A 15,389-nucleotide genomic window follows, 5' to 3' on the forward strand; every position below is an offset into this window, starting at 1 on the left:
GAGCAAGTTGATGTGCTCGCAGCAATTGACTTGCTCTTCTGCTTCTGAACTTCTGTTTTCATTTGGGTACCTGGTGGAATGCTGGGTAATAAGAGAGTCAAACCTGACTTTATTTAACAAAAGAAAAAGACCGTATTCTGAAATGTCTGGAGCTATGTGACATAAACAGCAAAGGTGGTGACTTTTCTCCTTTCCTCATTGACTGATTACCCTGTTAGAAAAGAAAAGTATCAAACTTTCGTGAACGTTTTGAAGAACTTTTCAATCAGCCTAGCAAAGGGAAACATCTCAAGCAACTCTAATAGAGTAAGAGTGGGTTGTGGAGATGTAGGTACTTATTTCCATGTGGACCTGGACTTAATGATTCCTGGTCACCGCACCCAAGTGTGCACAGACGCACTTTGTATTTGGGCAAGCAGAACCACCCTTGTCATCAGCATTTCATAAACACAGAAGTCTCAGGTCTGAGAGAGGCCCCATGATGTACTTTTGGAATAGAACCAAGCCCACGGCTCTTTTGTAGTTATTCTGTACAGTCTGCATCGACCAGGCAGACAAGCAGCCTGGGCTGCCATTTTCTCAGCTCCCCCCGCCTGGGCCCTGGACAGGTTGTAAGGCTTGTAGCTCGTTGGGGAAGGCATCTGTGGTTATACCTCTGCCATTCCTTCGGTTTCCTTGAGGGTATTGATACCATTTTATTAAGGGTTACATGACTTGGGGGCTGGGGTCCAAAGTGACTGGTCCAAAGAGAAACCCATGAGCTTGTATTGATGTCAAGGTGCTCTTGACAGAGAAGGAAGGAAGTGTGACTGAGCCAGGTTTCCTGTTCATTATACCAGGGTTACCCTCTGAGGGGATGGCGGGGCAGGTGGCAGGTGGAACTGCAGGACCAGCTAAGGGTAGACTGATGCTCACTGAGATTTGTATGTGTCGGGCCCGGTTTGGCTGTAGGGCATTTGCACACACACAGTCAGTTTATCGTAAAATTCCACTGACTTCAATATTTGCCTTTTTTCCTGGCATCTCAGTGTCTGAAATGTTTCAGGCCTTTAAAAATTACCTGAGAAAGCTGGCTTCAGGTTAGAACGTTCAGCAGATTAGCAAATGGAACTTCAACTCGAAGAATGCCATCTGACCAGAGGCAGCAAAGGCATCACTTCAGTCTCTGGGGACCAATAATCCTGCAGGCCTCCGGAGCCCTCCTGGTGTCATTCAGCTGCAGCAGTGCCCTTACAGATACTCATTATGACCATGTGTATCCCCGAATAGCTGTTAGATGAGGCTCGTTTTTTCAGTTGAGAGCCAGAGAAGTGTATGAAATATAAAATTTTATGCAAACGTTAGGCTCCTTTTCAAGGGTTAATATAAGCGTTTTGAAAATTCACACGGTGCTCCTGGCAGTTATGGGGCAAAGTGGCGTCTCTACCTTGGGAGCACCTGATTGATCTTCCTTAGAACCCTCTAGTACTTGTCTTATAGGCTTTGATTTCCCCCCCTCCTTTTGGCCTTGCCTTTGGCACCTCAGCATGTTTATTCATCACCTTTGGGTAAATCTGTAAACACTGAAGCCACCTCTCAGCTGGTACTCAGTGTCTTAGCCTGAAGCTTCCCTTGACCTTCACTCTGTCTGAACTCTGAATGACAGCTGGGGAGAGTGCTCTTTTTACTCTGATGTCACCATTTTGTTCCTGCTTTGATGGAGTCTGGGCCTGGGATAGCTTGTATAGACCTTGTGCAAGCAGCCAGGACCCTTGATATGTTTACTGAGTGTGAAGCCCTGCCCCACCATCAGGGCCTGTCCCACACCAGGGGCCTGACCATTTCTCCATCTGTACTGGGAAAGCCTCAGAACCAGCTCAAAGGAGTTGGGAGTTACGGTTGTTGATAATTGCCCTTTAGATAGTTACCTGGGTCACACATTTCTCCTAAAATGTGAAAAAAAAAAACCCCACACTCCTATGCATTTTATTGTACCCAAGTATCATGTGTTTGTATACGTATATATTTTTTAACTAAGAAGAAAAATAACCCTGCCTTTGTAACGCATTCCTTTTAACAAATTGTTTATTGTTGTATCCAGGTAACAAGCATGGTAAGTATTTTCACCAAATTGAGTATTCTGTACTTTAGCTGTGCTTGGCAGACTTTTTGGCTAGCTGTGTGTTATCAGCCTTGGCTTTTTAAGAAAAGACCCTTTTAGGAAAAGGGGAAACCACTTACCTGGTAGCATCCCCTGTGTCCTTGGGTATAGAAAGAACCCGTCTAGCCTTTGACCCAGGCGGGGATACCTGAGAAAGCATGCCCCCCGCCAGCATGCTGCTTGGCCCCGTCATCGCCCTGCCTCATCGCCCCGCCGCCCCGCTGCTTCTGAGCCTCCCCACCAGGTGTCTGCCAGGGCCCCCAGGCCGAGCACACAGACGGGCCTCCCAGCACTCTGCGATGGTCCTACCCCAGATCCACAACCACGCCTCTTCTCTCACCCTCCTCCCCATCTGTGTGCTTGAAAGCAGGGCCTTTTTTTCCCCCTCTCCTTGAGTCTGTTAAGTAATTGGAGACATCTCCCTTTGGAAGCTGGAAAAATAAATACGTTGTCCACTCTTCTCAGAGGCTTCCCATTCTGTTGGAAAATGGATTAAAATTTTTTTTCTTTTTAAACCTTGCTACTGGGTGTTCTCAGTAAATGTTCAGAGTTACAGTAGGTTGAGTGTGTTTTTAGCCTTCTGGCTGTGTTTATTTATCTGTGCATGTTTGCTTTTTCGGCCTTTTTTGTGGCACTGTATTTTAGTCCCTGTGCTCGTGGCTGTGCCTGTTTAAGCTGCCCGGTAGCCATGTGTTGTGTATTAATTCTGTGTGTCACTGTCACCTTCAAGGATCAGACTGCAAAGGATAAGGCCCTGCAGCACATGGCCGCCATGTCGTCAGCCCAGATCGTATCAGCCACTGCCATTCACAACAAGCTGGGGCTGCCAGGGATTCCACGCCCCACCTTCCCAGGGGCGCCGGGGGTAAGTCATGAGGTGGATCCATAATGATGGCCCCTGAGCGCATGGGGTCCACGTGGCCAAGCACAAAGCCATCCACCTGGCACTTCTTGTTAATTGGGTCAGGTGTAAGAGAGGGTAAGGACCATTTTGTGGCACCCTGTTGCTGAGTGCAAAATGGTGAAAGAAAGCATGGAGTGAGGGAGAGGGGGAGAGTAAGAGAGGGAGAAGGAGAGGGAAGGAGCTTAGTCCCTGAAGACATGGAATTAAGTATCACTTTTTTGGTGCCTTTCCAGGTTGTTATCTGCCTCTTCAGCTCTATCATTTTAATCCTGGCCCTTGGTCTCTGTTCCTGTGTCCTCAGAGTCACTTTATGGCAACTGACTCCTAAAGGGACAGAAGTATTCTATTATCATTTTCATTTTGCACCTGCCAAGGGCTGAGAAGCTTAATGTTATGATCTCATTTAATCCTCAAAATAATCTTAAATGCCTCTTACTGTTATTGCCATTTTACAGATGAGAAAACTGGAGTTAATTAGTAACAGAACAAGAGTTTGGGTAACTTGATCATGATCACATGGTTAGTGATGTCAGGACTCATACCCAGGGCTCTCTGACTCCCTTGACATCCTACTGCCTTTCCAGCAGGCCTCCAGTCAGCGGGCACCAGAAAGCTCAGGAAAGCTCACAGCAAAGGAGGCGTCTCTGCTGCTGCTCCGAGCTCCTGGCCTCTCGTTCTGAGCTGTGTCCTCTCCCCGGTGCTGGGAGCTGTGGAGGCACATGTTACACAGCAAACATTTCAGAATGGAGGGAGGAGGAGAAGGGTGGGTAGGCACATGGGTAAAGCAGTCAGATGAGATATTTTTGAACCCTCTGCAGTGCACCCAGATTTCAGTTGGGTGTCAGGTGAACGCTGAAGAGCTGCTGCCTAGTCCCTGCTGTCCAGGAGATTTTCTGGAAGAAAAGCCAGAGGGAGCTGTAGGTTGCGATCTTCTGCAGGGCAGCCACCGTGTCTGCATTTAGGGAAGGTCACTTTGCAGCTGGTGGATGGTCTGAACCCACTGTCCTTAGCAGAGATTACAGCGCACAGACGTCCTGAGCAGTGCTTTGAGGTGAACTCATAACCCTGAAGCTTTTTGCATTTTGCCTTCCAGTTCTGGCCGGGAATGATACAAACAGGACAGCCTGGATCCTCACAAGAGTAAGTTTGAGGAGGGGCCAGCAATGGCAACTAGGGGCTGGTCACAGCCCATCCCGGGTAGAGGTTTCCTGGCACCAGACTGCCTGCAGGCTTGGAGGAGAAGCTGAGATCGCCGAAGTCATCCCCTATTGTAATCTACTGAGGCCAATAGCAGGAAAGAGACTGCTCAGATCCGGGAGACATGTAAACACCTCACTCCCACCTTAAGTATTAGTGGTCGTGCAGCTGGCAACAGGAGGAGGGGCTCCATCCCTTCATGGCTTTGGTGGGCAGAGCCTGGGGTCCTCCTGAAAGTGCTTGCTTGAGAGAGGGCAGTGGAGGTGATCCTATAGCCCATTTTATTCCGGCTTTCCCTGTAGTGGGGGCAGCTGATAGAAAGTCCTAACTGATGCTTTGAGGGCGAGGGAAGCAAGCTCAGTATGCTGGAAGATAAGGGCAGTCTAGGGATAAAAGCAGAAAGGAACTCCTGCCCATGTATTCTCTAGAGCTATTTGGCCCAGAGAAGGAGAGCCTGAAACGTCCCAATCCTTGCCTGGAGATGGTGACCACTACCTCGGTCTCTGCAGGGATCAGAGGAGAGGTTCCGAGGTAGATATCACAGCATGTGCAAGGCAGGCTGACATCTGTCCAGCTCGTCCCCCGGAACTGGCATGAGGCTTGGTGGTTTGGTCCCCAGCAGCCTGCTGGCCCGTCTCAAATGGACAGCATACCTGGGTCTCTGTCTTGGCAGAGGTTTGCCTGGGCTGTGCTACCACCTGCAGACAGGGAACCTTACGGTGGCGAGGCCCCCAGGTGGGTCCCTAGCCCCTGGGAGGCCAAGGCCAGGCCTGGGAAGTAGCCGCTGCTGCAGTCGTGGTTTCTGACTCTCCTCCGTCCTCTGTCTCCAGCGTCAAGCCCTTTGTGCAACAGGCCTACCCTATCCAGCCAGCGGTCACAGCTCCCATTCCAGGTGAGTCTCTGCGGGACCCTCTTGCTTTGTTCCACAGCTGCACACCCTCCCTCACTTGCAGAGCCATGGACGCCCCCTCCTTGCCGGCACCCTCCTTAAGGCAGGGTTAGCCCGGAGCTCAGGAGGGTCAGGGGGGTGTCCCCTCCCAGGTCCTGATTCGCCTCGGTCATCTCTAGAGAGCTCTTCTCATGGGCTTTTAAAGAAACAGGAAGGCTGATCACTTTCACTCAGGACCCTGGGTCATCCTTGGAAGGGGAAGTTGCTGTGGTTCCTCCCTCATCATAAACAGGCCATGTCGGGCAGTCCCAGTCTTGAGGGCAGATAGGGTTTTACTCACCCTTTCTCAGAGAAGTGCGTTTCAATTCCGAGCACGCTTTTTTAAAGGAGCGCTTACACGGAAACCCAGCCAGAAACCGGGGACCCAGCCGGCCTGCCTGCCTCCCGCCACACGCAGGCGCAGAGGCTCAGTGGGACTCTCTCCGTTAGAGACTCCCCAGGCTGCTGTGCATTTGCTCGTCACCCTCTGCTCCAGCACCATGGAGCATTCCAAGAGAGTACTCCACAGTGCTGGTGACTGCAGTCTTAGGGAAGGAGGTGGTTGAGCATAGGAGGTCTTTGTTGCCTGTCTTTCCTGTCTCACAGGAGATCTTTGCCAGCACCTGCTTCCACTCTTCGTCACTCTTGTCGTGGTCCCCAGCAAGGCCCCTTCGCCCAGGATTAGGTGTCCTCATGCCACAGCCCTTAACCTGAGCTGGCGCCGGCCTTAGAAAGAGCCGCCACGTGCATTGCGCTTCTCCGGCTGGCCCTGCCTCTGGGCTCCTCCACCAGAACCCACCACTGCCTGGCTCAGCTCCCCCCTGACTCTGGTGGACGGGCCTGTTGGCCTTTCCTCCTGGTAGGGCCCTGCCCCGGGGTTGGCCTGAGGCCCGAGGGGAGGTGAGCGGCCAGGTTGAAGGTGACGATCGATCGGTATTTCAGGGTTTGAGCCTGCGTCAGCCCCAGCTCCCTCGGTCCCGGCCTGGCAGGGCCGCTCCATTGGCACAACCAAACTCCGCCTGGTGGAGTTCTCAGCTTTCCTCGAACAGCAGCGAGACCCAGACTCGGTGAGTGTGCCCAGAGAGGTGTGTCCTGAACCCAGGGTTTGCCCCTCTTTCCCTGCCCTCAGGCCTGACAGGTAACCTGTGTGAAGCAGACCTGGTGGAGGATAGCGGAACAGCCCTTCAATTAAGAGAAAAGGTATTTCTGTTGACAAAATACGTGGAACTTTAGAGCTAAATGGTTATGGATGCTGTGGACTGCGAACTCCAAGGATTGCTGGAGCTGTAGCGAAGGACCTCAACAGGCTCTTGCACGTAGTAAAATGTAACATGTTTTGAGCCCTGCCCTGTGGCTGGTGCTTTGTGCAAAGCTTATAGATAGGATCACATTTTACCCTCACAAAACCCCATAAGGGTAGGTGCTCTGTGGTACATGAGAAAACAGAGAGGTTAAATCATTTCCCTATAGCCACAGAGTTACGGATTAGAGATTCAAACTCATGTCTTGGGCTTCTCTGGTGGCGCAGTGGTTGAGAGTCCGCCTGCCGATGCAGGGGACACAGGTTCGTGCCGCGGTCCGGGAAGATCCCACGTGCCGCGGAGCGGCTGGGCCCGTGAGCCATGGCCACTGAGCCTGCGCGTCCGGAGCCTGTGCTCCGCCACGGGAGAGGCCACAACAGTGAGAGGCCCGTGTACCGAAAAACAAAAACAAACAAACTCATGTCTGTAAAACTCAAGCCTAAACATTTAGCCATTTTTCTATACTTCTTTTCAAAGCTGTGTCTTCTCAAGATAGCAAGTCACTACCTTCTGAAGGAGAAGTAACAGAGTAGTACTTAAGTAATTTGAAGTAGAATGTGATGCATTATAATTCCATAAATACCAAGAACATTGGCATCTGGACTCTATTTGTCGCTTTTCTTCCTTCCCATTTCCCCGCCCATCTAGTGCCCGTCATCCCCCTGTTTCTCAGCCAGGCCCACCATTTCCCCTGCATATGTGAGTCTCCCTTCTTTCCCACCCGACAAGCCTGAGACCCTTTCTTCCCTCCCACTCCTTGGCTGTGATTATGAGCATTGCATCTGTGTGTGGGTGAGCCCAAGTCAAAAACTAAAGAAATCATGAGTTTGTCTTTGGGAGCTTTACCAACTCCTTTCCATAATTTGTACCTCACCCCACCCTGCTGATCTCGGGGGCTACCAAAAGCACACAGGTGCCACGCTCTCTGGGTATTTGCCGCTTGCTGTCATTCTGTTACCAGGAAAAATCATCATGAATGAGTTCACCGTCTGTTGTAAGTAACTTGGATACAGACATCTGGAGGTGACCTCTCCTGGGAGTATTTGTACTTTGGCTCGCTGGAAAGCCTCTTATGGTAGGATGGGGGAGACCCCACAGGTAGAGGGGTTTCCGCCAGCCGTCATCAGAGTGGAGACTCGGGAACCCACGTGTGGCCCCCTGACATTTCTGTCTATGAATTATGAATGCTGGGAGCTGGTGGAAAAATAGAGCCTGCTCCAAAATTAGGAAAAAATGAAGAAGGAGTTGTAGAGTAGGTCATTGGGCCCATCGAGGCAGGTCAAGGAAAATGAGATTATTGAGAACAGGGAAGAGAAGGCCACCTGGATCCTCTTCTCTAGTGTCTGAGTGGCTTTACAAGAAGGGTGATGGTGAGAGCTTAAATCCCTCTCTGCGGGAGCATTGAAATAAACAACCAAAAAGATTACCTTCCTTTTCTTCCTCTTCTGTCTGAGAAGTGTAGATGGTTCTTTGGCTGAAGACTGGGCTTTTGGCCCAGATTGTGCTTCTGCTTTCTGTAACTTGTGTTTGTATGACACCTCATTGCTCGCAGAGTACATTGTCATTGGTTATTTCATTTTGTCCTCAACGTGCTGGTGAACTGCATTCTTTTTTTCCCCATTGTACAGATGAAGAAACTGAGGCCCAGGCACATTAAATGACTTAGGATATTTAGCCAATAAGCAGGAGGACCAGGAGTTCAGATCTTCCATTTCCGTGTACTCTCTTCACTACTGTGAACCATCACCAATTGTGAAGGTCTCTTGGATTGTGTTTTCAGTCTGTGTATCTCCTGTATCAGCAAATCTCTCTCTGACCATTTTTTTAAGGAATAGAACTCCAAGACATTGGGAAGCAGAAGTCCCAAGATGTTAGTTGTTATCCTTGTTACAAGACTCAATATAATGTTTTATCACCAAAAAACGAAACAATTTTTTTTTTTTTTAATTTAAAAAGCCTATGGCAGCCCCCTCATATTGTAACTGTCCTCCTCAGTTATGGACCTGTTAGGGCCCAGGATGACCAGTTCCTCTTTTTCCTGTTGTTGGTGTTAATTGGGCTTCACACTGTGAATCACTGGCAGATTCATTCAGTCCATTCTGTAAACATTTATGAGCACTTGCTTGTTCAGGGCGCTGTAGCGAGGAGGGGCCGGCCCAGTGCTGCACAGCCAGCCACTGGCTCTGCCCTGGGCGGGGGTGGGGGGTGGGGGTGACGTCTAGTTGGGGAGGCACACGAGGCAATAGTCACACATGAGGCCACTGCAAAGTGTGGTGACCGCTGGGGAGGGAGAACACTGGACGCTGTGAATGAGGGACAGGGAACCGGGCAGGCTTCGTCAAGGAAGCAGCCCTCCTGCCAAGAGGTAGAGCATCGATATGGGCAGGGACGAGTAAGGGAGAAGAGCACTCGAGGGGCGATGACTCTGTTGTAGATAAAGCAGGAGGTGAAAGCTGGTGACTAGCTTAGAAAGGCAGGGCCCACCAAGTCCTTGGAATAGAGTCCAGAGATACTTGTTTCATGTATGTTCAGGATTACACTTAAGACTCTGAACGGTTCGCAGTTGGCAAGGCAGAAATTGAGACACAGATGTAGAGAACAAACATGTGGACACCAAGGGGGGAAAGTGGCAGAGGGGGGTGGGTGGGATGAATTGGGAGATTTTGATTGACATATATACACTAATATGTATAAGATGGATAACTAATAAGAACCTGCTGTATAAAAAAATAAATAAAATTTTTAAAAATCTGAATGGTTCAACTAGATTTGACCTTTCACTGATGAATGAACAGGTTTGCCTCTTTAGCTTAGATAGACTCTAACACGTGACTTTAATGGTGACAGATGTGGTAAACTAGAGAGTGAATTTCCAGTGTAGGAGGGACTTAAGGGAGACCACCCTGAACCGAGGACCAGGCAAACTAGATTCTCCTCTTGGCTTTGTTGCTCCCCGAGTGTGCCTTATTTCCTCTTGGGCGACAATACAGGCAGAAAAGGGTTCAGACCTGCCCACAGCCATTGACTAACGATCTCTCCAAGCCTCTTCTATAGAAAGAAATAGAATTACCTACCTCATAGGGCTGTGATAGGGATGAAAAAGAATCACACTGCACCAAGCTCATTAATTTATTTGCTTGGTTTTTGCCAGCACTACCCATAGACCCAGGATTCCAGTGAACCCAAGCCATTGCAAAGACGTAGGGGGAAATGTGTGTACATGTCTGTATGTAGACAAAGATTTGCAGAATCCCAAGTTGAATTTGTTTAGGACCTTTAATTATTTGTCACTTTGTTGGCTTCCTTATCAAATTAACATGCTTAATGTTTGATGTTAAATGTTAAGTTTCTTTTCGATGGCTTTAAATTTTCTTATAGCTGGAAGTCTGAGAGCCAAAGAAACCATTCACATGCTACATGTTTTTTCAGTGTGACCTTGGACCTCAAGGGCCTTTACATGTTCATTGTAACAGCACCTTATGTTTGCAAAATGAAGCACATATTACATAATTGGAGAGGCTGGTGCTTGAGACTTGCCAGAATGCTTGTTTTAAGTAATCTTGTGAATTCTCCCCCATTTCAGTTAGTCAGCCACCTCTTTTAGTCCCAGCTATGCTGGAAATTCACTCTTCGGTTTACCACGTGTCACCTGCTACCACTAAAGATTCTTCACAATTCTGCCACCCCTACCAGCAGTAGTACTGGTGATAGCCAGCACTGTCTTACCCAGCCCTATGACATAGCCTGCCCAGTATTAGGCAGCCAGCTGACATTGGAAATGGGATTCAGATCCAGGTCTGTCGATTCCATATCCTGAGACCTGTAACCAAAGGTTCTCGGGTCCATTTGTATCTGATGTGTGTACCTGTAGCCAGCCATAATCTACAAGGAGCTAAGGGAAAACTAATCTGGGGGATGAACGCCCCCTGCTGGCTCTGCATCATGTGTAAACCAGACATTTCCCGGAGTCGGTGGTTGTTTATATTGGTGGAGAACCAGCAAGTCAGTCCCTCTGTTACCTTTGGCTCCACTAGAAGCTAAGAGAAAAACAGCAGAGGGTGAAGAAAGGAAGATCTAAAAAACAAAGACTATTTTAGAAGTGGTTAGTAATGCTTGAAAGTACACTTTCTACACGATTTCAGTGTTGCGTATCAAAGGGTGTTAAGTGCAAGATCCTCCACCCAGGGTGGGCTTTTTAAAAGGGCCTCGCCTGTAATCAGGGCCCAGTTCCTGGAGACCTGAAGCAGCTGCTCCTTTAGAGAAATGAAAACCCGGCCTTGATGAGCTGTAAGCTGAATCCCGTGTGTGCATGCAGAGTGGTTTTCCTGGTAAAGCCTAACGGGATCCCTCTACCTGCTCCCTGGTGCAGGGCAGGTTCCTCCAGCCGCCCCGAAGCTCAGCCACACCTTCCCAGGCAGAGGTTGTGGATTTAATGCCTACCGTGATCTGGATTCCAGAGCAAGCAGGGCTGCGAGCAGGAAGAGAGTGTGTGAGTTCGGTTAGGTAGGAGTTACACGGCCAGAGAAAGGCAAGCTTTGGGATGGAGAGGGCGGGACAGGAGATTATTCTCTTGAGATTTTGAAGGAGCAGTATCTTGGGGAAGAAGAAGTTCCATGATGTGCAGGAGCACACCTGACCAGGGAGACACCTCTGCTAGTTGCAGCCATCACGATAACCTCCAGCATTGGCTGAGCTGTGTCCCAAGCCCTGCGTGCCAAGCATTTGACACAGGCACTGTTCTTACGTCCCGTCCCGGAGGCTCAGGAGCATTAAGGTACATTATCAAGTTCCACTGCCAGGAAATGACTGTGCCGTGGTTTGTCTCCCCTTTGTATATTCACCATGTCACTGTACTTTTGAAGAAATTAAAAAATCACTCAGATGCAAAAACGGCTGCCCTTCAAGGTCTGAGCTCCCCAGGCACAGCCTGGATGTAGCAGGCCCTTCACACGGGGGCAGCCAGTGAAGGAAGGTGATCGGGACATTTGGAGAAAGAAAAGTAAGGACCCTTGATTTGGGCTCCACAGGAGGAGAGAATTTCCGAATGATACCCAGGCTTGGACGATGGCAGTTCCTCAACCAGAAGGTGAGGAGTTTTGCTGCCTGGAGTGACCTGGCCCCTTATCTTTATTTCTAAGTGGCTGGAACAGCCTAAAAACATGGGACTTCCCCATTGCGGGGAGTGAGTCAGCGGTCTTCACAGCCTGAGGGAACCTGAGTTCTTCCCTCTGGGGGGAGTCTTGTCCCTCAAGTTTTGCAAATATATTCTGCAGACAGCCTGATTCTTTTCCATACAGGCAGTTGGTTAAATGTGGACCCCAAGGATGATTTCATGGTTTTATGTAGCTTCTTTCAAAGGCCTAAATTCACAGATCAACTGAAATTCCTTTGTCAGATCTCACAGATCCCGACTTTGGTTTGGAAAATGTGACGAGTGCAACTCTGAGGAAATAAAACATTGAGGAGAGCCGTGGCAGAAAGAAGAGTCAGTTGTTTTGTATGGGAATTCAGTTGGAGAAGTAAGATCAGAAGCAAGGTTTAGATTCCAGATTGCCAGGAGGATCCTCGCCTATATCCTGGACAGAGTGGAAGAGGGCAAGTTCTCTCTGAAGAAGCTTCCAAGCCCTGCAGTGCCTGCTAATTAAGGGGGTCGCTACATCTCAGAGCGGGGTTGTGTGTTCATAGGAAACAGCTCTTTGAGGACATTTGGTTTCTGGTCCTTCAGAAAAGAGACTCTTTCTCTCCCCCAGTTCATGGCTTGTGTGTGGCTCTCATTAATAGTGAACCTGCATCCTAGCATCTGTGTAGCTCCCTAAGGCTCACACAGAACTGTCATGTTTCCTGTTTTGTTTGACCTCACACTGACCCGTGAGATGAGCAGGCCAGGTGACATCTCTGTTCAGATAAGAACACCACAGCCCAGAAAGTTTAAGCAACTTGGCTCAGGCCACACAACTCAGAAACAGCAGGGCCTGGATTCTAACCCATGGGTTCTTAATGAACGCATCACATATTTGAATAAATGGTCAGAAAGCACATTTGGCCTCCCAGGTCCTCAGGAGGTCTGATGGTTGGCTGTGCTCAATGTTCATGCTTCTGCCTGCTTTTTCTCTTACGTGTTACCACGTGTGGTCTTCCAGTAGGACGTGGGACATGGAGTGTTCTCCAGTGCTGGAGGTGACAGGTCGCTGTGACAGCCTTTCCCACCCTGTCCTGCACGACTGCCAAGCTGTGCTGTCAGCTCATACATGCCAACTGCACCCTCTCGTAGCAGCAGTGGGTGGTTTACTCTCCATGTCTGAGCTTCTCTGGACGCTCACCCTCTTTATTCATGACCATTTGGGGATGAGGCAATTGAAAGCATCTGGAAATCTGGGTTTTATAGACATTTCACAGAGGCCCAGCCAGACTCCATCTGCTTTCCTTAGCAGGTCAGCCACCGCCTGCCTTCCTGGTCGCTGTCCCTGTACTCAGCCAGTGGGCCTTAACAGCTGCACTTGTGTGGGGAAGACACACTTCTTTTTAAGAAAACAGCAGCCGCTCCATGGAGGTGGTGGTGGAAGTGGGAGGTGGGGTGAGGGGCTGCATCCTGGTGTGAGATCCAGGAGGAAGGACCGATTCATTCCTTGTTTCTTGTGTTCAGTGATGTTTCTTTCTGGGAAGAGCACAGGGAGGGGAGGAAGCAGCACCGGGGTGGCCAAGTAGCCAGAACAGGGCTGGTGCCTCTGGACCAGCTAGCTGAGGAGAGAGCCTGCTGGAGCGTGAGCCCAGGCAAGCTCCTCTCCCCAGGGACTGAAGACGCAGGCCACTTTCCGTGGCTTGGTCCTGCATCCACTCCCTGTCCCTGTAGGGCCCAGGGGCCGTCACAGGTTGCCCAGGCTGCGCTGGGGGTGTCTGAGCAGACTGTCCAGGCAGGAAAATAACAGGAAGCAAATGTAGGTGATTTGTCCTTGTTCTGTTTCAACTTGTACATTAGCATCCCTTGACATGAGTTATTTGTCTTGGTTTCTTTGAATTCCTAAGTGGATTATAATTTTTCTCCCGGTATTATTTGACAGCAGTCATTTTTCAAGGTTTTACTGCGTTCTTCAAATACTTGGAATATTTGGAATAAGTTTAGGGAAAGACCGCCATCTTCAGGTCAGACAGTGTAGTGCAGCGTTGGGGTGTGTCCAAGGGAGCCTCTCAGATGCCAAGGGCCAGCAGATTCTTAGGGCTTTCCCTTTCCTTTTGCATAAAAAGTGAACTGCCTCATCAGAGGGCTCTGGACTAGAACGTATTAGCAGCCCTTTCAAAAAAGAGAAAAGAAAATTAACCCCCAGTGGCCACTTTGGGAGTTGCTTGTTCTGGTTTATCTCATCTGCAGTAATGGGCAACCGCCCAGGCTGCCCTAGCCCCACTTGCGAGGACAGACTTTGCATTCTTCACGGACACGCCTTGGGGGTAGTTCAGGGGCCGGATTCCTCAAGGCCTCGCGTACACGTCACCCCTACCTTAGCTGCCCTACAGTACAGTACATAATGGCAGTGTCGGGACAGTAGAAATCACCAATGTGTCTGAAACTTTCCTCTCAATATCTGCTTTAAATTTTTAGTATTTCCATTTCGTTGCTGTCAGAGGAACAGCCATAATTTCAAGTAATCTCACCCGAAGTACAGAAACATCGTGATTATTGGGGAAAATAATAATAGCAATGATAATAATAACAAATTACGTGCTTGGTACAGCATTGTGGATTCTCCTTTAAGCATCGTGACGCTCCTTCGAGGTAGGTACTGTTATTATCCCTGCATTACCGATGTGGAGAGGGCTGAAAGCGCCCCTCCCAGAAGACTCAGCTAGGAAGCGGCGCCGGCGCCAGGACTCAGACCCAGACCCTGTCTGACTCCCGAGTCTGGTGCTCAGCCCTCCTCCCCTGCAGCCTCTCTAAGCAGCAGAGAGAGAGGGAGAGCCAGAGACCAGGAAGGAAAGCGACCTCGCAGAACAGCTTTGGAGGAGGGGGAAAGTCCTTTGTTAATCCCCCAGGGTAGCTAAATTACCCTTCACAAGTCACTTTGGGGAGATTTTAGGATTACATTTACCTTTATCACTGTTTACAACTGCTGTGAAGAATAATTGGAGAGGTTCTAGCAATAAAAAGAGAAAATGAGCATTTCGCCAAGCCAGAATAGAAATCTGTGTATTACGATTGTGTCAGGCGCTGCTGAGCCGCGGGACGTCTCAATCCAGGTAGGACTGTGCCGGTGCAACATCAGTCTTTCTGGTGAACCCTGCAGGCAGACAGGGTCCAAGCTCCTGCTCAGTCATCCTGAGTACTTGAGCCTAGGAAGGCTCTATGATCTGACCAAGCTCCTCTCAGGTCCAGGGAACTTGCGGCCAACTGGAATGAACATCCTGAAGCACGACCCTTTGTGTTTTTGTTTCCCTTTATAGTTCTTTCCTCACAAAACTCCATGATGTTTCAAGATAGTTTTGGATTGGCTGTTTATTTAATTTAATAAAGTAATAGGTGTGCTTCGTGTATAAGCCAGATCACACCCCATGCATGGCCTATAAGGCAGAGCAGCCATCGCCTGCCCCCTTGCCCTGTCTCCCACCCCCCAGTCCTGCTCCTTAGGAACAGCTGCTGCCGCCTTTTATTCCTTGCTTTGTATAGTGTCTCCGTATTTCTAAACAACATGCTTCTACTCTGTATCTCAGTCCATCGATCTGCAGACATTATCTCTGACTTCTTCCTGTGGAAGACCAGGACTTAGCTCTCTGAACTTCGCACATCCTCACCACCCACCCCCCATATGGTTACATCACAATTTTTGGTTTAATTAACACTCAGTGTTTATATTACAAACCTTTGCAAATTTTGTACACAGCATGGTTAACGTATAATGGGTTAGAACCATTTTCTTGATTGTAAAACTT

At 49.3% G+C, this 15,389-nt stretch overlaps 1 protein-coding gene across 4 annotated transcripts in view; it reads left to right on the top strand.

The window, feature by feature from the left end:
• TEAD1 (TEA domain transcription factor 1) overlaps positions 1-15,389 on the top strand; it is a 257,483-nt gene that overhangs the window by 203,992 nt on the left and 38,102 nt on the right. For 2 of the 4 annotated variants that reach the window (XM_065882844.1, XM_065882845.1), the window contains 5 exons: positions 2,081-2,092; positions 2,871-3,005; positions 4,138-4,184; positions 5,072-5,133; positions 6,112-6,236. In XM_065882844.1, coding sequence (XP_065738916.1) covers positions 2,081-2,092; positions 2,871-3,005; positions 4,138-4,184; positions 5,072-5,133; positions 6,112-6,236 — 381 coding nt within the window. Of the gene's footprint in view, positions 1-2,080; positions 2,093-2,870; positions 3,006-4,137; positions 4,185-5,071; positions 5,134-6,111; positions 6,237-15,389 lie in introns of those variants that run through there. The other 2 variants (XM_065882846.1, XM_065882847.1) reach the window with 2 other exon arrangements.

Source organism: Phocoena phocoena, chromosome 8, assembly GCF_963924675.1.
Source record: "Phocoena phocoena chromosome 8, mPhoPho1.1, whole genome shotgun sequence".
NCBI classification, from domain to species: domain Eukaryota; kingdom Metazoa; phylum Chordata; class Mammalia; order Artiodactyla; family Phocoenidae; genus Phocoena; species Phocoena phocoena.